This window comes from Pholcus phalangioides, unplaced genomic scaffold (assembly GCF_987345545.1).
Source record: "Pholcus phalangioides strain wild (caught in Gottingen) unplaced genomic scaffold, Ppha-v1.0 ptg000017l_1, whole genome shotgun sequence".
NCBI lineage: Eukaryota > Metazoa > Arthropoda > Arachnida > Araneae > Pholcidae > Pholcus > Pholcus phalangioides.
In genome coordinates, this window is record NW_028301610.1 from 63,281,062 (window position 1) to 63,308,750 (window position 27,689).

The window sequence follows — 27,689 nt, forward strand, 5'->3', positions numbered from 1 at the left end:
ATTGTTGTAAATTCCTGTGGATGTCATAAGAAAATAACTGGGGATTGTGTTTGTTTTCACCGAGTCACGTGATCTTCCAACGAAAGATGTTGGGGGACACCGTTATCAGCACTGCCGAGGCGGAGACCGCTGACGTCATACTCTCTCCAGTAATATAAGCTCGATGGTTATAACTAACGGCCGTATTCACCAATACAGTTTAAACTACAATCGCAGCTTAAAGGATTAGCGATCGACATGGATTGGTTGAAATCCGCAATTTAACTAATCCGTTTCGATCTTCAATCCTTTTACCTGCGATTGCAGTTTAAACTGTGTTGGTGAATACGGCGGTAAGACGCCTTCATATGTATTATATAAAGAGTTCTAGTTATAACGCTTTAAAAATTGATGACGTCACTTAAAAATCCGGCCAAATTCACCAAACGTATAACTTGGCGTTTTTGACAATGCTAAAAATGTACTAACCCTGCTATACAGAAAACGAAAAACCAGTTTTTTTCTCACTTTTCAGGAAAGAGAAAAAACTTTTTCTACAAGTCAATCAGAGGTCAATCAATCAAGGTCAATCTTCCTAAATAGGATTCTATGGACTGACGAAGCAACGTTTACTCGTGAAGGTGTCTTTAACAGCCATATCTGGGATTTTTCAAATTCCTATGCAACACGTCCAAATGCTCATCAGGTTCGTTGGGGAATTGATGTTTGGTGTGGCCTTATAAACGACAATCTTCTGAGACCATATCTGCTTCCACAACGTCTGATTGCTGAAAACTACTTCGTTTTCTTGAGAGATTGCCTCCCAGACTTCATTGACGACGTTCCCTTGGCTATCTTGCGAAATCTTTATCTGCAGCACGATGGGGTACTGGCCCATTGCGCTTCGAATGTCCGCCCGTGGTTAAATAAAGAATACTCAAATCGGTGGATTGGTCGCGGTGGACGAATACAGTGGCCTTCTAGATCCTCTGACCTAAACCCTTTGGACTTTTTTATGAGGCCATATCAAAGCGCATGTGTATAGGCATACACTTGACTCGCAAGAAGACCTCGTATCCGCCTTGCATGTGGCAGTGACAACAGTGAAATCTTCCATGCCAGAGCGGGTTAAATTTTCCACCCCACGCCATGCCTCTTCATGTATCTCAATACACGGAGAGCATTTTGAGCACTTACTAATGTAGGATGCAATCTTCCTTTTAGCCACTGTGGTGGTTGATTGATCATGGTGACGAACTCGCATCGCTAGGTCCCAGGTTCAAACCCCACCGTTGCCATAGTGGTGGCCGGCTATAGTTGGTTTTCTGTGGTTCCCAACTTCGAGGTGCGAATGCAAGCCGATCTCCCCGTTAAAAAGTCTCGCCACAGAGAGCAACAGGCCTACAAACAGTACAAATATTCAATCATTACACTTCACTCATTTCACTTCTGAAATATAGATGGCAGCACTGTAAAATCAGACATCACGCTAGATACGCACCCAGACTGTTCGGCATACACTTACACTTCCGGCACAACTCACTAGGTAGTAAATTGCCCATGGCGATAGACCTGAATTGTGTTCGGTTTGAAAGCGAATGCGAGTCGATCTCTCGTTAAAAAGTCTCGCCAAAGATAGCAACGGGCCTACAACGGTACAAATATTCAATCACTACACTTCACTCACAATTTGAAATATACATAGATGACAGCATCGAAAGGTCAGGTACAACGCTAGATACTCAATCAGACTATCAGGCACACACACACTCACATTTCCAGCAGAACTCATTCGGTAGTAAATTGGCCATGGCGATTGATCGAAGTTGTGTTTAGTTTGAAAGAAAGAAATCTCTTGCTTTTACCAAACTAACCTTAAAGGTTTTTGAGAGGGATGAAATTATTCTTCAAAGTTATTTTTACGAATTATACTGGCTCTAATAACTATCATAAAACTAAGCGTTTGTGAATCGATTAAAATAGCCAAATTTTAGGCCGGAAAATAAAATATTTTCATGTTTCCAAAGGAAATTTTAATGGTTGTTTGGGCATTAATTGGGCTGCTGATTTCAAAACTGGCGTTGGTTTTGTCGAATTGGCTCTAGTTTTCGAGATAATGCATAATACAGTATCAATATTTCAATATAGTCTGCAGCTACTAATTTTTCCGTGGAAATTTTTCCTTCAACTTTTTATTTACTTTCCTATTTTATTCAACGTTGGTTAGCGCACCAACCCCTCAACGAGTATAAAAAACTAGCATGCCGTTCAGTATCGGCAATAAATTGTAGGTCCTGGTCTAATCAGCCCTCGTGTGCAGAAAATGACCGTGGTGCGACAAAAATGATCAAATGATTCAACACCTCATCGCATTTATATCAATATGCTTCGATATCGTGTGAAAGATAAATGAGCGAAGAAGGTGGATTTTTGGTCATGCCAAATCTGATTTGCAACCTAGAAGTTTCACTTTTATCGCGCGAGATTCTCAAGCATATTTTTTTCCCGATTGCGTGAGCTAATAAATGCTTTCCCACCAACACAAAATGATAATAATAATAAAACAAGGAAGAGAAAAACTACCATATTTTCTAACTATATTTATGCTGTAAGTATAATCGTATATTTCCTCGAAGCCAAAACATCCTTTCTCTCTCTCCCCCTTCTATCATCAGACTTCAAACAAAAGCTGACTCCACCCACTGGAAGTTGATTGACAGGACGGGGGGAAATCATGTTATCAAGAAAGCTCTCTGTACAGAGCTTGGCATTGTCGATACGAGATATCTCTCTCTCGGGATTGCCGCTGTAATGGTTAACACAATAAAAAACACTTCTCATTTAAGCAGCATACATATAGAGCTTTTGCGCTTGAGCATGAGCACAAAAATTATTTTTGCATATATTTATTATAAATATACGCGAATACCTAGTAAAAAATGAAAAAAATAGGCTTTAATTATTTAATTTGGATGAATCGAAGCTGACACGTACAATAAAATTAGATAACTGCTATATTAAGAATCGCAATCCACCGCAGCACTTAAGGGAGTGTCCGAAATCCGCCCCAGGCCTAAATGTACAGAGCTGCTACCTTGCGAAGAGTGTCAGGAAACTCTTCAGAACTATTCAGTTGACTACTTGCAGTGATGCAGTTGCTTGGCTGTCTTCATTTACGCTTTAATTTTTCAAAATAGTTCTTGCTATAACTTGTTACGGTGCGAAATCAACTTTGAACAGTCCCATTTACGCCCTTGCGGAAGTTTTTTCCATCAGTTAGTGATTGATAATAATAGATCACTACATGAATATTGCGTTGCAATCATCGTAATCGTCTAGCTGTAGTCGTTTAGTCAGGAGCAGTCACAATTTTTGCTGTAGCTGATTTCCCCCTCTGAGTATCTCAAATCCGTTCCGGAGACTGATTTAGGGCACTCATAATGTACTTTTCTTGGGCTACATACACACACACATATATATTTTTTTTCCTAACTAAACTTAGACTCATTTCCATTGGCTTATGATCCAAGAGACATCAAGAAGGTTCCAGTCATCTAGCCGTAACATCTTCCAGAGTCGGGACCTCATTCTTGGTGATAGGAAGTCCCCGTAAAACCTGTTCCCTGTTCTCAACCTGTGCTTCGTTTGCACTCCCCAGTTTCTCCACGGAGAAAAGCAATTCCAATCAAATACCAATAAAACTCTCATTATTGAAAATAAATGTCAGCCTGGGACATCATCAAAGAAACCTCCCAAAAATAAAACAAAGAAATATGACTATAGATATAGTAAAATTGGCAAAGTGTTCGAAATGTTTCAAGTGGTTCCACGAGATGTGTTCTCATTGTCAACAAAACTCAAAAACTTCATCTGCGATCTGTGTTTGGATGACTAAATCATTTAAATGTAATTTATTCCTCATAAACTTATATATAAAAATAAATAAGCATCTTCATCTCCATAAATTTATTATAAGAGATCTTAACACTGTTTTAATCAAGTTTCCAATGAAAATAAATGTGTAGATATTACCTGGAGGGGGGAGACGGAGTTAAGACAACTCTGATAAAAACCCGAAATTTGCATTGTTTTGATTATTATTTTTTTGGTAAGAAAGAATTTATTTAGTACAATCACACTTGCAGCACTATTAGGTGTGGAGTTGAGTTACTTAAATCAATTTTTAAATTATTTTTAACTCTAAACCATTTTTCAAAATTAACGATTTTCCTTAGAGAAGACGGTATTTGGGCCTTTTCCCTTATCGTGAAAAATATGTTAATTATAAGGGGTTTAGTTAAATCTTTCAATTTTAATTGTTCCGCTTGTCACACTTATATTGCTCACATTCGTTTTCAGAGCTGCTAACTTCAAGAATTTTGCCCAGCAGTTCCGGATTTCACGACAATCACGGGGCTTCCGGATTATGAATTTGTTTCGCCGGTTTTTTCAACTATTGCCATCAACATAAAAAAGAATAAAAACTTAAGAAAATGAAGAAAAGAAATATATATGGTTTTTTTAGAAAGTGATTTCTATCCCCATTCATATGAGAAAGATCTTGCGACATAGTACCGTCTAGACTCCAGGTGCAGTATGAAAGTTGGTCAACGCCGCTCAAATATATGAACGTAAATGAATATGGAGGCCATTCACGTTGAAAACTTTTTTTTATATGCGTTTGATCGTAAAACGAATGGTAAATTATTCAAATCACCATATATTTTCTCTATGTCTTACTATGTTGATCATATTTCATAACAGAAATTACCGAAAATCGGCGTCTATAAACCGGAAAATACGGCACATCATCAGTTGTGAGCGAAATTTCCAATTTATTGTTGAAAATTACTGATGGGCGGAAAATTAAGGGCTTCTATATAAATCTTGGTCAATTGGAATGATTTCCCGAAGAAAACGTTTAACATAACGAACATGTCCATTAAATAGCAGAAATTCATTGAAGCATCATTGGAAAAACTTGACATTTCCTTTGGTAGACACCAAAATAATAATGAAAAATACAATTATATATTTCTTAAAATACAGGTAATATGGTAACCTGATGTATCACTTCTTATTTTGTTTCTTGTTGTGCCCATAAAACATTTTAAACATTCAAAAAGTACTTTTGAAGGATTTTTAAGTTACTTGCAAGATTTTTCAAAGAAAGTTACAGGATTTTCACCTTCTGCAGGTTGGCAGGTCTACGTTTTGAAAATATCCTCATTTTTGGCATTATCAGGTGGATTTTCAGCGGCATCTGAACCAAACGGATCGTGCGTATCATTATTTAATGCAAATGTAGAGCGCTTTGTAAACTTCTTAACAACCACACTCAATTGGTTTATTTTTTTACTATGGGTGTATCATCAGTTTCAAAAGAGAAACATCCCTGATTTCTAATTTTTTGGGAATGAGAAATCTTAGAAACTTCTCGAGAACAGGCGAGAAGAAATTACTACTCAGAAAACCCTATACGCTTAGCTGAAAAAGTTTAACTTAAAAGTGATTTATTACTTGTTTCTTAGTCTTAAAGGAAATTAAAATTTCCAAATACATATTTCAATTACAGAAATTCTCTAGTTATTCTGGTCGCAAAACGTAGCACAAAAAGGGCATAGAACATTCTTATGTCTACTTATGATTGATTTTTGTTGGTTTTATGGCGGATCTGGAAGACTTCTTGGTGTTATTTTAGCGTCAGTCCCTTCAATCTTGTTGTACAAAGTGCATGTTGTACTTCCATTCATAAAGTTTCGTCACGTTTCTGTCAAAAACGCTACGCTCCGCGAATACACCTTTAAAAGAAAATGTCGCGACAAGTTTAGAACTTGACTGCGATGAGAACTGAAATAAGAAAAAGGAGAGAAAAGACAAAAATAAAAGAATCTTTTTGCCTTGAGATTTTAAGCACTTCTTGTTGGCTCCAAAATGAAGCCGTTGAGGTGCACAACAAACTATAATAAGTTCCACGGACTTAAAAAAAAAAAATACATGTCAAAAAAAAATCAGCCATGACGGCTGCTGTCTCCTAATGAATCACTGAGTGGAAGGAGTTTTAAAAAAAAACAGAAAAAAACTATATAAAAAAACTTAGAAAGTCCCGTTGTGAGGTGCTTAATACACGCTCCTCTTACTCAACCTTGCAAATTAGCCAGTTCCATCCACGTGCAGATTCATGGAAAGTGTACCATTGTCCACCGATTGCTTACCATTGGTAAAAACTCGTGATTTTGGACCACTCAAGTTGCGGCTGGGAGTGTGCATCAGCAACTGCTGCTGCTAGCTAGCAATTCGTCATTCACGCGCACTTAATATTGGGTTAAATGATACCCTTAATTACGACACTCGTGGAAAAAGCACTCGTCTTGATTGATGGACAAATAAATAAGTGACTAATTTACGAGAAAAAAAAAACCCATAAAAAAGAATATTTTTCTTTCTGTTTAAATGCGAAAATCTGAAAGCTCTACAACTGCGCCATTTGTGTGAATTTTTGTTAGTTGTTTTATCTTTTCAAGGGCGAAAAATATATATACTACATTTCTGATTATATCTCATCATCATCATAATGGATCGCTCTTTTTTGTTCGTCATTACTGTCACCTGCATGGTGGTAATGTCGTCTTTAAGTGATTTTGCACTCTGCAGTTATATTGTGAATAATGGTACGCATGATCCGTTTAGTTCAGATGCTGCTGAAAATCCAGCTGATAACGTCGAAGATGAGGTTATTTTCAAAACCAATCAAAGCATCACGAGTGGGACTATTCAGAATAAAAGGTGAGTGCCTTATAATTCACAAATTTATTGCACTATTCATGTGCTGCAATAAAAGTTTTTTTCGGATACAGAAATTATCTAATTTAATTGTAATTCAGCATCGATTTATTTCAATAAAATAATTCAAGTCTGTTTTGTTTTTTTACTAGTAGAAGACTGTGTATCTCTGCCTTCAATAACCTTTTATTCAAAAATTTGGGGTTGCCCTGTGGACGTCCCTGAGTAATTGTCAGAAAAAAAGAAATATGAGCAACCACAATCTCTGACAAAAAATTTGGAATTGTTATGTTAGTAATAAACCTGAATCCTAAACCGCAAAACTTACGTGATCTATGGGTTACAGATAAATCTTCGTGCATTGTAATTTTATGCTACAGAGATTGGTAAGGTGGAACCCGTTTATTCGGCGTAGCTCTTCCGGCTATAAATAATTCGATTTCTGCAATTTTACTGTCATTTTTCTCACACTTCTCAACCGCAAATTCATCGCCCTATTTAAATCTATTGAAAATTTACTTCTGAGTCAAATAGTGCATTTTGTAGCATTTTGAGCATGTACATAGATCTGTTTTGTTTACTATGATTCGATGAAGTATAGTGAGTCGTTTTGATGTTAGATCTGTCTAGTCACAGTTGAAAATATTTAAAATACAGTTAACTGTCTGGTTTACGAACTTAATTCGTTCCTGATGTCAGTTCGCGTAAACCGCATTGTTCGCATACCGAAATATTTTTCCACATACGTAAAAATGTAAATCAATGTAATCATATGTAGATTTGAATCAGTGTATATAATGTGTTAATCCGTTCTCTTGGGACTCCACAGATTTCTAGAATGAACTTTTACAACAGCTCCTGTGCATAACCAATGGCTATCATCAAACAAACGCTGAAAAAATTACTATAATTCGAAAGAGATAAAATGCAAACGGGATGAAAACGATGCTGGGGTTTCGTGAATATGAATCATTTATAATCTCGGTGTAAAAGCCCTCAAAATTCCCGTTCGCAACACTATCTCTGGCCACAAAATATACTCCAAGTCAAATTAAATGGTTCTCTGTAAGACACATTCGTGACAAGCTTTTTAAATAAGAACAATGTAGGATGATAAAACGATGCCTCCAGAAGTTATTGAGAGACTGTTAGTCTTATGTCAGATAGTATTGCGAAACATCTTTGAAAACGTACTTTTCTCCAGAGCTTCGTAAAGTTTAAAACGACCGGCTGATCCCTGAGCTGGATAAGAGGAGCCATATTTGGTGAGGCGAGAATTTTACTCGGATGAAATATAACTCTTAAACCAAATTCTGTCGAGAAAAAAAATTGTAATCTCAGACTTCTGAAATGTTTTTTTCTTGATTTAGATTGTTTTGTGTGTTACCATAATTAATCTCAGAAAACCAAGATTAGTTCGTAAACCGAAACATTTTTTTTGTTTTTCGTAAACAAAATTGTTTGCAAACCGAGAGTTGACCGTATTTAACATAAATTTATTGATTTAAGCAAAAATCCTCTGCAATAGATGACAACAATAAAATACAAGTACGTCAGCATAAATACAAAAAAAAAATTCAAAATTTTATATATTTGTAACATTTCACTCACAATATAGTAATAAATACATTATAATCTGCTACCCCTGGCAGAAAGTGTTAGTTCACCCACGAAAACACTAGCAATGTTACGTTTAAAACGCAAAAAACAAAATTGAAAAAATAGGTTTTTCTTTGGATTGAAAATTTTTGTTAAAATCAATGATTATGAATAAATGACAAAAATCATAAATTTATTACTATTTGACCATCATAATAAATTTATAAACTCGTAACACCAGAGAAAAAAAAATGTTCCATCACCTCAGTTTTGAGGAAAAAAGTGATCGATCACTGTTTCAAACAAATGTGTTGACTCGAATTATGAAATGTTAGTCGTTGAAAAATATGTTAGCACTTCTTAGATACCTCTCAATTTTTTTACTGCGGTGGCAAGACGCATTGTCGTCTTGAAATGTAAAGTCAATCATAACCAAAACAAATTTTCAACACTAGGAAATCAAAAAGTTTTCAAGAATGTCCATGTAGACTTCTGAGTTGACTGGACGCTTCACGATGGTCAGTTCCCTTAATCCGTCAGCTGTCATGTAACTCCACACGGTAAACGAGCGACGAAATTTACTTCTTTTATCAATGCATTCATATTTAAACTTTTCTTCGGTTCTTCCCCAGACCCCAAGATGATTCTTGACTCGTCACTGAAAATGACTTTCTTCCCATGATTCCAGTGGACGTGGTTTTTACTCCATAGCAACCGAGACCTCTTCTACTGCCAAGTTAAATGAGATTTAGGTGTTGATTTGCAATACCTTAATCCATTTCCTCGTAAACGATTGCGTGCGGTACGGTTACAGACAAGAACGTCGTACTTCACCCACTCTGCATTCAGCTGTTTCGAGGTGGCACGGCGATTTTCTTTGGCAACTGCGATCAGTTTTCTATCGCCTCTCTTTGTGGTACTACGAGGGCGACCAGATTGAGGCAAAATTTTCTACATCGCCAGTCCTCCGATATTTCATCCAAATGCAGCACACCGTACTTTGAGCACAGCTGAAGATTCTTGCAACCTCCCTTAGAGGAAACGTCATCTTTGAACATGGAAACTATCCGTTTTTTAAAATCATGAGAAAGATATCTTCTGGAAGCCATCTCTTATACGCTTCAGAAAAAAAAATTGTGATGATAAAAACCCGTTGGGTTCACTTTTTATATATACACTGTCTGGTTACTTTGCGCTTGACAGTTTAATTTTTATAATTCGAGTTGTCAATACGTTTGTTTGAAACAGTGATCGATCACTTTTTTCCTCAAAACTGAGGAGATCGAAAATTTTTTTCTCGGGTGTTACGAGTTTATAAATTGATTATGATGGTCAAATTGTAATAAATTTATGATTGTTGTCTTTTATTCTGAATTCAGAATCATTGATTTTTTAAACAAAAATTTTCACTCGAAAAAAAAATTATTTTTTTAATAATTATTATTTTTTGCGTTTCAAACGCAGCATTGCTAGTGTTTTCGTGGGTGAACGAACACTTTTGCCAGGGGTAGTATTAAACAAATAGATTAATAAATCTTTAAACAATAGATTTACCCCAACTAGATAAACATGTTGGTGTAAATAGAGAAGCTAGCCATATACTTAGAGTAAGACAACCATAAATACATTTTATAATAATAATAATAAATTATTATACAATGTCCATAAGTTGCCGTATTTTAGAAATACAGTATATGACATCCATATTTTCATTTGTTATTTTATTATTATCCATATTTGTTATGGCCATCTTTTTCTCGGCTACCTCGTTGGTCATTTTGCCTGTTGTGGCCTTGTACTTGTATATTTGTATAAATAAATGAAAAAATGGACAGATTCAGTCCTCAAAAAGAAAGGATTGTTATCAGACAACAAATGGAACACGCGATTCTTATTTTGTCCATATTTTTTTTCAAAAAGACAGTGAAAGGTTGCATGACTGAGAGAGGGCACCAAGATACACATATTTTCATCGAAATCAGTTACGTACTTAATGGCTTGATCAGTTCATAAGTCCAGGGGTCAAGTTGGAGTTACACTATACAGCAGTGGTTCTCAACCTTTGGAAGCCCGCGGCCCGGTTTCATTTATTTTTGTAAGTGAAAGAACCGGTCAAACACATGATTAACGGAACATGAATGGAAGAAAAGGAAACGGCAGATCAGTCGCGGCCCGGTATGAATGATGTCACGGCCCAGTACCGGGCCGCGGCCCGGCGGTTGAGAAACACTGCTATACAGGATGATTCCATAATTGCCCCTCAAGACCTTTACTAGCGAATCGTTCATCCTAGAGTCATTCTTCTAATTAGAAAAATATCCAAATAACGTTTAGAACTCAGATACGGTCATTCATGTTGCAAGGGATCGTGTAGTTATTAAAATATAAAAAATAAATAAACTCTTTATACGGACACCCTTTCCTCAAAAACCTGATTAGAAAGTTGTTGCCGTGTCTCTCCTGAGGTTAAAAATAATCCATGTTTCCAAGTGCAATATTCACTGAGATATTTGAATTCAGAAAACGGAGAAAAAAGGAGAGGAAAAAACAGCATAAATGAGGGTAAAAAAGCGTTTTCCATAGTTTTTTGCTGTTTCCCTCCTTTTTCTTCATTTTTCGAATTCGAATATCTCAGTGAATATTGCACTTGGAAACGTGGAATTTTTTTCACGAGAGACAGCGCAATAACTTTGTAATCGGGATTTTGAGGACAGGGTGTCCGCATAATATGAATGCCAAATACAACCAAAATAAAATCCTAGAGGTAAAGTATTAAAATAACGTGTAGACGTCAGATACGTCATTCATGTTACAACGGGCTTTATAGTTATTAAAATATCGAAATTTACTTTTATGCGGACACCCAGTCCTCAAAAACCAGATTAAAAAGTTATTGCGCTGTCTCTCTTGATACCAACAAAAAATTCCATGTTTCTAAGGGCAATATTCACTGAGATATTCGAATTCGAAAAATGGAGAAAAAATGGGAAACAGCCAAAAATCTGTGGAAAATGCTTTCTACCCTTCTTTATGCTGTTTTTTCCCACCTTTTCTCCGTGTTCTGAATTCAAAAATATCTCGGTGAATATTGCACTTGGAAACGTGGATTTTTTTTCCTCAGGAGACAGGGCAACGACTTTCTAATGAGGTTTTTGAGGACAGGGTGTCCGTATAAAGAGTTAATTTATTTTTATTTTAATAACTACACGATCCCTTGTAACATGAATGACCATATCTGAGGTCTACACGTTATTTGAATACCTTTTTAATTCCAAATATGCCCTCTACGATTTTATTTTGGTTATTTTTGACATCCATATCTTTTAGGTGCATCGTTTTCCAGCCACTTCGTTGGGCAATTTTCCTGTTGTGGCCTTTGAATTTACATCAGTTTCAACGGTTCGTCAGTAAAATGCGTCAAAGTGGAATTATGGAATCACCCTGTATACATGCAACCTATGGATTGATTTCCAGAATAAGTCTACAAATTTCGTCGAGAATTTCTATGAATGGAGTATAGAATAACTCGAATAATATATAATATTGGATTACATAGCCGGGTCTCTAGAGTATTTCAAAAGCAATAACCACTGTTGTCAATTATTTCCCCCAAATTTACAAGCCAATGTAGTTTCGGTTTCTGGTAGCCTCGTATTCATTACGGAGTTTTGAAAGGCATCGTTTCGGTGGCCTGTTGTTTGGGCAATTTTTCAATCCTGAGCCAGTAACGTAGCATAAATTTTGTAAAAAGTGCTGAAATATGTTATTGTCCGTGTTCCGCTCTGATCATATGTCCAGGTGTTTTTCTTTGCAAATGAAAAATTCTTTTAGCAAAGAAGTTGGAGACTGATTCCAATTTCTCGAGATATTAATAAGACCAGATCGTCGATCCGTAAGGAAGGGTTGAAAAAACAAGACACACAGGAAAAGAGTATAAATGTTACAGAGGCGGGGATATTTTTGCCCCTGCTAAGGTGGGTAATGTTTTTATTGTCACTTGGATTTTGACTGCAAAGTTAATTTTGCGAGGTGGAAAAGACCCGAGCAGATACGGATCCAGGAAGATGTGACGGGACTGGCGAATTGTGTAAGTTTGTTTGATTGTCTCGTATTTTATGGACAGACAAATTTTTAAATTTTAAGCTCTTGGGAGGGGCGGTCTTTCCAATCGGCTCCCTGATCCACGCCTGAGCGAAGGCAGGTGTCTTCAGTGGCGAATAAAGAAGAGGCAGATAGATATCTTCATCTGCAAAACGAGTGGAGCCAGGCATCTTCAGCTGCAAATGAAGCCGAGGCAGATATCTTCATCTGCGAAAGGAGCAGAACCAGGCATTTTCATCTGCGAAAGGAGCAGAACCAGGCATTTTCATCTGCGAATGGAGAAGAGGCAGATATCTTCAGCCGTGAATGGAGTAAAGAAAGGCCTCTTTAGCTGCAAATAACGCCGACGCAGATATCTTCAGCTGTGAATAGAGAGGAAGCTGGCATCTTCAGCTGCGAATGGAGCAGAGGCTGGCATCTACAGCTGTGAATGGAGTGCAGGCAGGCATCTTCGGCTGCAAATGAAGCCGAGACAGATATTTTGATCTGCGAAAGGAGCGGAAGCAGGCATTTCCATCTGCGAATGAAGCTGAGGCAGATATCTTCAGCTATGGATAGATATCGGTCCAGTGTATACCCGGTTATTTTGTGTAGGTGCATCAGATAATATTGTATTTTAGGAACAGACAGATTTTCACAATATTATTCGTCTATTGGGAAGGGCGATCGCCTCTTCTGGATTCGCGTTTGGACCTGATAAGGAAAATGGCACATCAGATATGTGTAATTTGAACCTACCTCTAAAGGTTGGCCTTCAAAGAAAATTTTTTTTTTCAGATTTCTTAAAGCTGGCCATCTCTCCTGAAAACCATAACCTTGGTTTTGTCAATTTTTAATTTTTTATGAAAACAGAAATTTTCCAATATATTTTGATTTTTCTCTGCAGGATTAAAGAGGAATTCCCCAAAGAAGACCGTATCATCAGCGTAAAATAGACAATGCATAGAAGTTTCTGGGTTTATATAAATTAATTCAATATCAGATTCCTTCATCAGTTTCACAAGGTGTCGGTTCGGGCATGAATGTCTACTAACACTAACAAATTCCCTGGACAGATCGTAACGATCTCTTGGGAATACGTGCTGATGGCGTTCATAAAAAAAAGGCGGATTACTTAACAAGAGAGAAAGGGCAGTAGATAAAATTTCCTCCTGCAGAACCTTACGAGTAGTTTTTATACAATCTGTTAAGCTAGGGGTTCTCGACCTTTTTCAGCCGCGACCCAAAATGAACAAAAAGATCAGCTTCCGCGACCCATGGGATTGTTTGTTTTTCGAAATTAGTGAAACGAGTGACGCAATATGTGCATTTATAACAGAACAGTAAAACGGCGACTTGACCGCAGCAAAAAATTGCTACCGCAGGGAGTTCCCCCGTCGAGGGGTTAGCGCACCAACCTCTCGATGAGTATAAAAAAACAAGCCTGCCGTTCGGAATCGGCAATAAATTGTAGGTCCCGGTCTAATTAGCCCTTGTGTGCAGAAAATGACCGTGGTGCGACAAAAATGATCAATGATGAACAGAACAGTAAGTGGATTTGTACGACTCATCTGGGAAGTCCCCGTGAATCATATTTGAGTCGTGACCCATAGATCAAGAATCCCTGATTGAAAGTGGGTTTGTTCGACCCTTCTCAGAAGTTTCTGCGAATCGAGTTTGGTCATAACCCATAGCTCAAAAACCCTTCATTACACTTCATTCAGAATTTGAAATATAGATGGCAGCAGTAAAAATGTATACACACACACCACTAGATGCGCACTCAGATTGTTAGGCACCCACATACACTTCCAGCACAGCTCAGCCGGTAGTAAACTGCCCATGGTGATTGACTGGAGTTGTGCTCGGTTAGAAAGAAAGAAATAAAGCTCAAAAACCCTTGGCTGTAAATGGATCTGAACGACCTATCTCGCAAGTCCTTGCAAATAAAGTTTGGGACGCAACCTTCTATATTACGAACCCCCCTGCGTTAAACCAAACTCGGTTTTGACCATCAAGGTCGCTTTTTTGTACATGTCGTGAATCACAACAATAAAATGTTTGCTTACGCCAAAATTTTCTAATGTTTGGAAGCGAATATAACAGGCAATTGAATCGAAGGCGTACAAACGACCTTTAGATTTCGATCATTTATTTTGAATCATGCAATGTAAAATAAAATCTGATCCTGATACGCACAGCTTTCACGGAAGCCAGCCTTTACTTCTAGAATGACGTCAATTTTGTTCAGCCAAGTGTTAAATCTTTTGTTTAAAATCAGGGTGAATAACTTTAACACATACAGGGGTTGGAAAAAGTAATGGCACCTGTGAAATGAGACAAAATCTTTATTAATAGGCTGTTGGTCCTCCTTTTTCATTAATTACAGTTTGTATCAGTCGTGGGATGGACAAATACAAGTCATGCACAACAGTCACAGGAATACGTAGCCACTCCTCTTGCAAAAAGGTCACTAATTCAGTCTTTGGAGGTGGAAATCTACCGCGCAGTTTGGCCTCCAAAATACCCCCCAAAGGTTCAATTATATTAAGATTAGGGGACTGAGCGGGCCGCGACACGAGATGTTGCAGTTCATCAAGCCAGTCTCCGACAATTCCAACAGTGCGAACGGGCGAATTATCATCTTGGAACACAGGTCGTAAATCAGGGAACTAATATTGCACCATTGGATGAAGATGGTCAGCCAGAATACTGACATAAACCTATGCTTTAACCCGCTCATCCAGGACAACAAGTGGGCTGATACCACGGTGAGACATGACGCCCCACAGCATCACTGATCCCCCTCTATGCTTAACAGTAGGAAAGAGACAGTCAACATCATAGGCTTGTGCTGGCGCTCTCCAAACGTAAACACGTCCGTTAGTCCGGAATAATGTGAACGACGATTCCTCTGACCAGATGACAATCTTCCATTGTTGTCGTGTCCAATTCTTATGTTCGTGACACCATGCTCATTATTTCAAGGCATTGCATGGTGTCATCAATGGTTTTGGAATAGCCGCTCTACCGTGTGTTTGCTGCATGCAGTTCACGGCGGATAGTTTTTGTCGATACACCTTCCTGTAGATGTGTGTTCATCTCAGATGTTATCTGGGATTCTGTTGTCTTGTGCTTTCTGGCCACAATCCTCTTAAAACCCTTCTGTCTCTATCAGTCATCTTCGAATTTCGGCCACTGTTATGCTTGGCAGATGATGTCTTTCCCTGTTTGCTATAGGCTGCCATTATCGCCGACACGGTACTTCTCCCGACACCAACAGGGGTGGCCGTTTTCGTTACTGTGGCCCCGGCAAGACGGGCTCCAACAATCATGCCTCTTTCGAAATCTGTGAGGTCAGCCATAACGAAGTTTTAACGCCCCAATATACATCGCATCCAAACGCTATCACTGCTACGACTAGACTGATGTGTGCACATTATCGTCCACTAAGTGGAACTCTTCCACACTAGAGGGCGGGCGTATACGGCAGGTTCCCTCGATTGTTGTTTTTTGCACAGGTGTTCACATTATTTTGTCCAACCCCCGTACATGCTCAACCAATTGTGGCCCTCGGAGTCATTTGATGTGGGGTCTGTGCCATCAAATCTAATTATGCAAAAATGAACTAACGGCACAATACCAGATCACACAAGTGCCCTGCGGTGCAGTTCCACATCACTGAAGTGGTCCGTGGAGCATTTACAGACCACTTAAGCAAACCATGGTGCAGTTCCAAACCAATCAGGCAGCCTGCGGCACGCACATTTGCAGATCGCTTAAGTGACCCACGACCAGGGCCACAACATGATGCTTGGTCAGCCGGGGCAAGCACACATTTTGGCACTCCCTTTTAATGTCAAAGGAGAGGTTAAAGAGTGAGCTTTGGTCCCCACTCTTGTCTGTTACCCGGGGCACCAGACGTGCTTGTTCTCCCTTAATTGTGGCTCTGCCCACGTCACATTTACAGATCACTTTAGTGGCCCGCGGTGCAGTTCCAGATGGCGCCAGCAGTCTGCGGTACATTTCCCGATCACTGAAGTGATAAGCGAGGCAGTTATACATCATTCAGATGGTCCGCGGCGCATTACAAATCATTGAAGTGAATCGTGGTGCAGTTATACATCACTTGAGTGGCGCTCGCGAATATTCCCAGATAACTTGAGTGAATCACGGTGCTGTTCCATTGCATTTAAATGACTTACGACGCACTGTTCCAGTCTGCTGTCCAGTCTGTTCCAGTCTGTCCCTTGCTCTAAGATGTTTGAGACTAGAGGAATTGTACGATTGTTTTCCGGGAGTGTTTGAGCACCTTTTTTCATAGATTGGGTGGACCATAGAGAGAGAGAGGTCTACAAAAAAACTTTTTAACCCTTTATTATCCTGACGGTACTTTGAAGTACTAGGTTAGATAATTTGTTTTAAACTAATTGCTTCAAAAAAAATTGGTTTTTTTTTGTCTTTAATTAAAATTAAAATTTCTCTGCCAAATAATTTACATAAGTATTTATTATTATCATTACATTTATACTTTTATTTTAATTTATTATAATTTTCTTATTCTACTTTTCACAATGTCGAATATAAAGGGTTAAAAATTGTTTTAGTGTTGATAATTGATTTTCATGTTATTTTCAGTGCTGATTTCAAAAATAAAACCAATTTTTTTCTATAACGTGAGGTTTTTCACAAAAATATTCCATATTTTGGGGGAATAACTGATGATAGACCGTAAAATCACTCTGCCAAAGATATTCCAACGATTTACTATATTTATTTATCGCTCAGTTCCAATGTGATTTGTATGCTGTTTATGTGTGTGAGTAGTAGTGAAATGTGCGTTTCTGGGCCGTAGAAGCGTCCATGGGAGACGTCGAATTTCTCTACTACTGTCACATTTCAATACTACTCTCTTATAGAGGCTTCTACGGCCCAGAAACGCACATATCATACACACGATAGTGAGAAGATACCAACTCTCTATTCCGTTAGCGTAGTCGACAAGCATGACACTCCCGGTTGCTTCTTTTCTCGAGTAGAACAGCTATCTATGTTCGGTACTCTTGTGTGATCACGTTTTCGTTTCTCTCTCGGTCTTTCTCATAATCCAACTGTTGCGATAGAATGATTCTTATAAAAGCAAGGGGAGAAGTTGATCAAAAAGTTTAGTTATGCTTCGAAGAAAAGTTTAGTTATGCTTCGAAGAAAAGTTTAGTTATGCTTCGAAGAAAAGTTTAGTTATGCTTCGAAGAAAAGTTTAGTTATGCTTCGAAGAAAAGTTTAGTTATGCTTCGAGAAATTCGAAGTTTCCCAAGACGCTTCTACGGCCCAGAAAAGCACATTTCCACTACTACCTGCGTATATTACTGTTGGAATTTAATTTTCATTTTATCTCAAAAACTCGAGCCAATCTGACAAAACCAATGCCAGATTCAGAGTTAGAACACTAAAATCCCTAAAATATCTGCAGAAATAAAACTAATTCAAGATGTTCATATCACTCTTTTAAAAGGAGCTGAATGCCTAACAGGTACACAAAACATATTTATTTTCATAATATACAAAGGTTGACAATATGCCCAACGAGGGGGCTGAAAAAAGATGCCCATATAAATATGGATGTCGAATACATATCTAAACTATATAAAAAAAACAGCAACCCAATAATAGAGTATAAATATACTGCCTATAAAAATTATGGTTGCCTCATCCAAGTATGGATAGCTTCTCGATTTATCCCAATATGTTTATCGTATTTCTTTTTAAATGTGTCAATTGTATTAGAATTCACGACCCTCGGAGGTAAGCTATTCCATTTATTCACAACCCTGTTGGAGAAAAACTCACTGCGACACAACAATCTAGAATTGTCCCTCACCAATCGATACTGGTGTCCCCTTGTCGAAGCAGTGGATTGACGATGAATGAATTACATCCATTACATGGTCCATTTTATCCATCCCGTTGAATATTTTAAACACTTTAATTATATATATAATATATCTCCCCCGACACCTACGCTCTTCCAATGTAAACATTTTGAAAAATGTCAAGTCTCTCTCTTCATAGCTTATGCCCTGTGCCATCAGGAGCTCGCGTATCGCTTCTCTTCACCCCTCGAACAAGTCTGTACGTATGGTCTTCATAACCTGACGGCATACTTCAATCCAGGACTAACTCAGCCTCGGGAAAGTAGAAGAATGAATTTAGGAGAACGCGAAGGACTTTTTTTTGAGGATGAAACCGAGCATTCTATTCGTTTTTGACCACCGCTAAACAATGTTCAGGAAACCTAAGCCGCTCATTAACAAGAATACCCAGATCGGTGATCCTCCTTTTAGTTGCATTCGGAATAATAACAGCATTCAACTCGTAAGTGAAACGCAGATTGTTCCAACCAAAGTGAGCGACCATACAATTGTCAACGCTAAGAGACATGCTCCATTCATTTGCTCATGCTGCAATCTTGTTTAAGAGGCCTGAAGCGAGGGCCGTAACTGGGATTTTTGCCACAACTTTAAAATTGAATAATTTTATAACGGTGTTCTTTATTCCCACCTTAAATTGCCGCCCCTTAAATTAGAAAAACCTTCGCATACTTTTATTGTTCGGTTCATCCGCGATGACGCTAGAAAAAAAGCTAACAACCCGATGAAATAACCCCCCCCCCCGCTCAAATTTCGCCTGAAATTTGAGCTTCTCATGACCCCCTTGGGGAAAAATATAATACCGACTAAATTTCGTATTTATGCCTTCACCGATTTTAGCTCCGTGATGAGTACTCCATATAATCTTAGCACCCCACTACTTTAGGGGGTTGCATTTTGAAAATTCCTTTCTCAGTGAGTCTCTGCATAACAATACAAAAATACTGACCGCATTCCATATTTATAGCTTCAGCGGTTTCAGCTTTGCGTGATTTCTCCATATGACCCCCTTATTGAACTCCCTTGTGGCCACCTTAGGAATCGAATTTCGTAAAAAAAAACCTTCTTAGTTGATCTTTACGTCATCAAATAAAACTTCTGACAATTTCATGAATTCTCTATGTTACTTTTGAACCCCTTAAGAACCCCTTAGGGGTCGAAGTTGGAGAATCGCCTTCTTCCTTAGTCTTTACGTCATGAAATAAAACTATTGACCAAATTTGCTATTTATAGCTTCAGCGATGATGAATCAGTCAGTCATTCAGTCGATCAAGACATGATTTTTTATATACAGGTTTCATAGCAAACAGGGAGTATGGCATTTTACTTGCGAACCGTCGATCCTAGAGGTATAGTTTTAATTAGAAAAAGTTTACAAATAACGTGTAGTACTCAGATATGCCATTCATGTTTCAAGTGGTTGTAGAGTTATTAAAATAAAAAAAAATAACTTTTTATACAATCTCTGTGTGCCGAAAACCCAGTTAGAAAGCCTTTGCCCTGTCTCTCCTGATACTAACAAAAAAAGTCCATGTTTGTAAGTGCAATATTCAATTTGGAAAAACATAGCTTTAAATGCAGGTAAAACTTTTTTCCGCATTTAGAGCTGTTTTTTCCGAACTTTCCTCCATTTTTCCAATTCGAATATTTCAGTGAATATTGCACTTAGAAACATGAAGTTAAAGATTGTGGTTGGGAGATAGGTCACAACGGGTTATACTGAACAGGTAATTTTCTGGTTAGACAGTAGAGTCCCTCAAGGAAGTGTTCTTGGCCCATACTTTTCCACTTTTTATTGATAAACTCGATCAGGGTACTGATGGGATTGTTAGCAAATTCTCAGATGATATGAAGCTAATAGGGGTAGTCGAGAATCAAAGCGATAGGGAGTTGCTCCAGACTAACTTAAACAGGATTGCAGGCATGGGCGGAGATACGGCGGGGTGGGGGGGGGGGCATTGCCACTATAGTTGGTATTTAAAAATTATCGTGAGTATCTCTCAGAATAGAAGTGAAACTTGCATATGAAATTTAGAACGTCAGTAGGGAAAACGATTGTGACGGGTTTCAATTCGATAAATAAGTATAATTCATACAACAACAATAAAACAACTATGATACTAATCATAAATTACTAAATATTCTTTTTTATTTAGATTGATTTGTATGTAGTCAAAGGACAAAACTGATTTGAGGTAGCTGAAATAAGACCCATATAGACTTAGGATTTGGAATTTTTCAAGTATCGCAAGAATCGTGTTGAACGGGAATTCAAAATGCTTAGAAATCTCACGAAGTGATTTTTCACAGCCATTATAACGTAGAACTTAACGTCTTTCATAGTGATATGGCGATAATACAAATCAGTTTTCCATCCAGTCTACGGAGTTCGAATCCACTGTCATTGACAAGCTGATGATGAAAGTTGGAGACTCCACCACTATACCGTTTTATGTTTCTACTACGATTCGATGTAGAGACTCGTGTTAAAGCTGATATATATGAGTGATGGAAGCGTTTCAATTTTCGTGACGCTGATTTTCTATGAGACAGATACACTCTACTGTGGCTAAAGAAGTTTTACTTCAGTAAATAATATTACCATTTATATGCTTATATCGTGAATCTCTGCTTAAGAATACAACTTGTGCCTAAATATTTTTGCATTCTAGAACGAGTCTGAAAAATCTTAGATGATAGAGCACAAATTTTTCGCACGGATTCAATTTCACATTATTATTAGCATTTCCCAGTCTTGAATTAGTACCGGCACATCAAAAACTATCTGTGTAGGCTAGAGTCATTTAGAGAAACGCTAATTTCAGATTGTGTCATCAAAAAATGGTTTATCAATGAAAATGCTCAGCTTTATGGCTTTTCAAAGAGGCAGACATTTTTCTGATACCATGGCGAGTTGAACTCGGAAGGCAAGGCCACCCGGTTTCTGCCGGGACTTGAACCCAGGCTTCCCACAAACCGGGAAAGCGCATGCTACCATCTACACCACTGGAGACACGACCCTGCCTTCCTTATTTCACGCACTATGGCGTGAGGCGCATTAGTAGCCCTTCGTAACTTCAGCAAATGCCTCCCACCCCACGAGAATCAGTAGAGAACGATAGACGGGTTTTTTTTCAGCGCCTCACGCCACAGTGCGTGAAATAAGGAAGGCAGAGAGAGGGGGGGGGGTCGTGTCTTCAATGGTGTCAATAGAAGCATACTCGCCTGGTTGTGGGGAAGGTGTCTGGGTTTGAAGTCCGGTGGAGACCGGATGACTTTTCCTTCCGAGTTTGTCTCGGCATGGTATCCGGAAAGTGTCTGTTTCCTTGATAGACTGCTTTTTTCTCAGCCCAATGTATCTCTTTCATGACTTTTCTTTAGGGCCGACAATATCGGTGTTCGGCTCAAAGGCGTGACATAATACTATGCGTTGGGGATTAAACAAGACCCACCTAATCTCCCGTCATGCCCAGGCATGTATTAACTCTTTTGCTGTCGCGCTCAAACAGAGGAAATCGATATATCGTCACTTCGAACGTCAAAGGGCTGAATTCAAGAAAGCATAAGCCACTATTTTCATCTGAAATCTCTAAAACACGCATCTGTCGTTCTAGAATTATAATGAATCGAGTAAATTCGAAAATGAAAGTTAAATAATGCATATTGCAAATATGTGCTATTAAAAAGCAGTAGCCAAGCCATATATTCTGATTCTCATCATGTGTTCAGAACATTTGTATCTACTTGAGAAGAGAGAGAGAGAAAATTAGGTTTAGTTAATTACATTATTTGAAATAAAAAAACATCAATCTTGGGAGGAACTGGAAACCTAGAATACACAACTAATAAGAGAAGGCTATATAGAAATAGGCTATAAGAAAAAAAAAATTAAGAACGTGTAAAAGCCAAAACTCGGATATGTCCTGGAAGATAAGTGAGAGCTTGTTCACTTGAGTTAAATTTGGATACTTTCCAGTGCAGACAAAGTGAGAAATGACGCTTATGCTTGTAAAAATACGTTGATGCCTAAGAAAAAGAAGGGGGGAGAGACATTCGCGGGGTTACGCACACATGCTATAGCACAAACCCATTCAAGCAAATTTTAGAATCAAATCCCCAGTGGGTTATAGTACTATCATCTCCTCCGTGTCCGAACTATTTTCGGAATCAGTTTCCTTGATATCAGAAAGCAGATGTCGAACAAATCGCGAACAGTTTCTTAAGAGTTTGCCAGATTATTTCAGAAAATTCGGATCGTAAAGTTGGTACATCATGTCAATGACACTCTACAAGGTCATTGTACTGTTTTACCGTTTTAATGATTAGATCCGAATGTATTACAAAAATCAAATTATTCGGCCCATACCATCATATGTTTGACATCACAACAGCGCGTAGCCTTTGAAATAAAGCACATATGACGCAAGTTGGCTTGGTGCGAATACGATGTAAGGTACAGTGATACCTCGGCTGACGAATTTGATTCGTTCCGGAATCACTTTCGTTAGCCAAAACGCAATTTCGTATACGTTTCTATAGAAAATCATTGAATTCGGTACCACCCGAAATTTAACCACTTCACGTACAAGGTTTTGGCAAGAAATTTGGATCTATTTAACGAATCGGTGGTTAATACGGTAACCTTGTCCTAACCTAACCGCAAGTTGGAAAAAAGAATTAAAAAAAGCGAAAGAAAAATATAAAAGGAAAAAGTATAATAGATGATATATAGATAAGATTCTCTCTCTCGCTCTTACATGTACATAGTAGAAAGATACATTACAGAGAAAGAAGGGAAAAGAAAAAACAACTTCCATAGATAATTGACAATCGTGATAATAGGGTTGCCATAAGGCTTCGCGATGGTGAAGAGAGGAGAAAAAAACACAGAGAACTCATTGGTATTTATTCCACTGGTGTTTGGGCTTGATATTATAACCATGATAGTAAAGAGGTTAAAGGTAATTCTTTTAAAACCAAGGAGCGCTATAAAAAGACAAAACCTCACCGAAGGCTAAAATGACCCTCTTGAAAATTGGATTAATGAGAATTTACTTTAAGATATAAGGTATAGAAGATCAGGTTATTTTATTTTACAATATGTGTCAACAATCAACACCATTTCGTGCGTGTCAAACTAACGAAAGTCTCGCTGCAGTGTTGAACATTGAATATGTTTTGAATGGCAACTATGATTGGAAACTCATCGCCAAATACGAGAGTTGATTGGCGATTTCGCTCAAATGAACAACGTTTATGAATGAAGGCTTTCAAGCAAAAATTGGCATTTTTGGCATTTGGCTATTTTTATTATGAACCAATTACAAAGGAATGGGTCGGCTTCCTATGAATCAATAAATGATGGTGGGCCCAGCTTCGTTGGGCACTCGCTTCGCGAGCCGTTATTACTGTTAACTTGATGCAGCTGAACCGCTTTTGGATTAAATAAAAAAAATGAAAACATTTTTAGTGAATAAATTATAATTTATTGTACGGGTCGGCCCCCATCCCTCCCCGTTCGCTGTTTAGACACAACCCCTTAGCCCCATGCATCTGGTGATTCATGATGAAATATAATATAATCAATGACATTTAACCTGTGCAACGGTTTAAAAAAATTAAAATGTTATAAAGAAATAAATTTTATTAAAATTATATATAAATTCAAGATCATCAAAAAATGAAGATGGTAGAGAAGGAAAATAAACAGCTGGATATGAATGGGAATCGAACCCACCACCTTCGTTACGTGCGTCCCATGTTTTAACGACTGTAACAAATGCGATGCCGGTTGCTAATAAAATTAAGCATATCTATTATTAAACGTCGCCAGAAAATATGTTGGCAACCAACAGTCGCCAGAAAAACACGCGTCGATCACGCGCATGCACGTTCTGACAATGTTCAACACAGCACGAGTCGCTTCTTTCAAACTAGCATTTGAACTACACTGCTCAAAACAATTAGGGGAGCAAGCAAAAAAGTGAAGAAAACCGTGCGAGACAGCCACGTATTGGCATACAATGGATAGTACACGCGTATCAATGCGCAATACAGAAAAAAGACGTAAAAAAATTTGGAATTAAGCTTTAATTCTTTGAAAATATGGAAAAAACATGAAAAGATGATTTAGGGCAACAATTTGGTTACATGTAAACGATAAAAAAAAGTACTGTTTAGACATGATGCATGAGTTTTAATAGGGCGTGTGGTCTCTTCGAACAGCTAAGACTGCTGCACACCTGTTTGCCATGGATGCGATGAGGTTATCGATCAGACTTTGGGGAATACTGCTCCACTCCCCAAGAAGTGCAATCTGCAAGTCTCGAACGGTAACAGGCGGCCTTGGTCGCGCAGCAATGCGTCGTCCGAGCATGTCCCAAACATGCTCGATTGGATTCAGGTCAGGCGAGCACGCTGGCCATTCCATACGCTGTATTGTTTCAGCTTCAAGCATGTTGTCCACCAGACGAGCTCTATGCGGTCGGGCATTATCATCCTGGAAAACAAAGGAATCTCCAATGGCTCCAGCGTAAGGGATGACATGAGGTCGCGGTATCTCGTCTGCATACCTTCGGGCCGTCAAAGTGCCATTCCGAATGATATGCAGGTCCGTACGTCCGTCTATGCTGGTTCCACCCCATGCCATCCAACCAGCTCGTCTGTATTGTGACCTTTCACGAACGAATGCGGGGTTATTTCGAGTGCCAGAACACGTCGGGTGTCACACTCCAGACTGAATCGGGACTCGTCTGTAAACAGCACTTGGCTCCAATCATGTTGCTCCCAATCTCGATGTTCAGCAGCCCATCTTCTTCGGGCCGCACGGTGGCGTGGGGTCCACGGAATGCAGACCATTGACCTACGTGCATAGAGCCCTCCCTCATGAAGCCGATTACGTACTGTTTGGCTGGACACCCTTCGTCCTGTTGCCAAGAGCAACCGTCTTTGCAGCTGCGTAGCATTCTCTGTTCTGTTTCGACGAGCTGTTAACCGTACATACCGGTCATCAGTTGGCCGACCTTGCCCTGGTCGACGTCTAACATTTCCTGTTTGTTGGAATCGATTCCACAGCCTTGCAACAACACTTCTGGCGACTCCAACAGCGTCCGCGACACTACGTTGTGTTTGCCCGGATTCCAGTCTGCCTATAACACGCCATGTCATGGATTCCGCTAAATCACGTTGTTGAGACATCCTCAAGTCACCTTGTCTCAAAAATAAATACTGCGCAATCGAATTTCACAGTTACGGCAGTAAAACAGACGTTTCTGCAACATCCCGATTTCTGCCCTTATCTCCTTTTTCTGGTTTTTGACGTCATGAACTTTGATTTGCATGTGAAGTTTTCTTCTTCCGTTTCCTGCTAGGCTTTAAATTATGGATGATTCATTTTATGTTACTTATCGGTATACATCTTTGCGTAATTTTGTTAAAACCATGTGATCCCCTAATTGTTTTGAGCAGTGTAGATTGTGAGCCATAAATGAAACTGATTGATTTGACTCTAACACAAATTTATATTTATAAATGTTCTTCTAAAAACTCAAATTTGGTACTTTGGTAAATTTGAAAACATTGAAAGAATCATTTAACATCAGTTAGTAGTAAGGAGAAAAGAGATGACGATATTTCCCACATCAGATCTTTTTATTGGTTAAGACGAACCTAATCAGAATATTATAAAATAATTGCACTATATTTGGTGTTTCCTGTATTTGTATAAAATAATAATTAAAGAAAAATTGGAACAAATGTTTTCTATGTGAAATTCAAACGATGAATAGATTTGATAGGAAAAATTTTTTTTGCAGAAAAAACTAATTTTTGATGCATTACATCTGACTGAGAACGCAACCAAATAAACAATGAATATGTTTATGAAGAAGGGAAGGGAATTCAATGCCCAGTCTAAAGTTTAGTGAACAAATTGCCCGTGTTTTGCCGTGTTACTTATGGCGTGTACGAATGTGCGAGTTTTGCGGGGCTCTCTCATTTTTACTTGTGCGGTTTATACATCGCCTCACTGCAGCTGACGATTATGTTGGCCCTTGAACTGAAAGAAGATGGCCACCCCTGCTTTAGGGTAACCCCTTTTTCCAGACACTTTATTGGCAACCCTGAGAATCGTGAAACTGCTTTTTTTTATTTATCTCAGCATTTTTTTTCGTTTTTCTCCCTCCCGCAGGTTTGGACGGGTAAAAGAAATAGTGCAAGCTGGTTATACACTTTATACAATATGTACATCCTTCCGGCGAGTGTAAACCACGTCCACTTTCGAAATCGGAAACACGCGTGCACTATGTCCGTACCCTTAGTCTACTGAAGCTGGTGTCGACACAACCCAGTCGAGTTCGTAGGTGTCTCTGTCCATTTGTGATTCGATCAGTTTATTTCTGTGTCTGATACATGCAGATGGAAAAGAAAGGTTCTAGAATGTCTGGAGGATTCTAGACCGGTGATTCCTAACGTGAGACCCACGTCCCACAAGAGGGCAATTTGATTTTTGAGTGGGGCTGTTTGAGAATGATTTGTTTTGTTAAGGCTTGGAACTTTTCAGAACTCTTAAAATTTTTTTTTATATCAGTTCAAATTTATATTTTTTAAAGATTTTCTTAATGACTTCTTTCTTTCATTTTTCTCTCAGTGTTTTCTTTGGAAGGGGTTTAACCAGGGGTTCTTAACGTTTTGTGTTCCACGGACAATTTGTGACAGTAAGAGGAAGATCACGAACCCCCTGTGCCAATAAGAAAAAATATGTAAGCCACGGACCCCTTTACAAAATAAAAGCCTGTATGTTGAGCAATGTAAATACAAAGACTTAATTGTTATATCATGAAAGCTCACAGACCCCCTGAAGTCTCGCCAAGGACCCCTTGTTAAGAACCGCTGCTTTTGACTAAGAAAATAAGTTTTTTGGTTACCTCAAAGTGAATAGGACTTTACTTTTCGAACGACAGAATTACAAGAAATACAGGGGGATACATAACAAAAAATAATTTGTCATGGAGTTATGAATTTTCATGAGGAGGCGGGTACCTCACTTGACAAAAGCTTTGGTGGGCATGGCCTGAAAATGGCTGGGAACTACTGGTCTAGACTGTTCAGTTTGATAGAAAGAGTCTTGCACTGTAAGAACGCGTGCTCTGAAAACATAGGCTCCTTTTTTTGGTACATTTTCTATTAACTGAATCTTCCATTTTACATGAAATGGTTCAAAAACTTTCAGAAAGCGAAGTGGGGAAGATTCTGGGAAAAAGATTCCGAGGTGGACATGAGTTAATCACGATCGAGTGACAGTAATTTTGACGAGATGATTGC

At 38.5% G+C, this 27,689-nt stretch overlaps 1 protein-coding gene across 1 annotated transcript in view; it reads left to right on the forward strand.

Annotated features, from left to right (window-relative positions):
• Positions 1–6,065: 6,065 nt before the first annotated feature.
• LOC149074622 (uncharacterized) overlaps positions 6,066–27,689 on the forward strand; it is a 48,246-nt gene continuing 26,622 nt past the window's right edge. Inside the window, exon 1 of the mRNA XM_089246994.1 lies at positions 6,066–6,765. Coding sequence (XP_089103120.1) covers positions 6,554–6,765 — 212 coding nt within the window. The 5' untranslated portion in view covers positions 6,066–6,553. The remainder of the gene's footprint in view (positions 6,766–27,689) is intronic.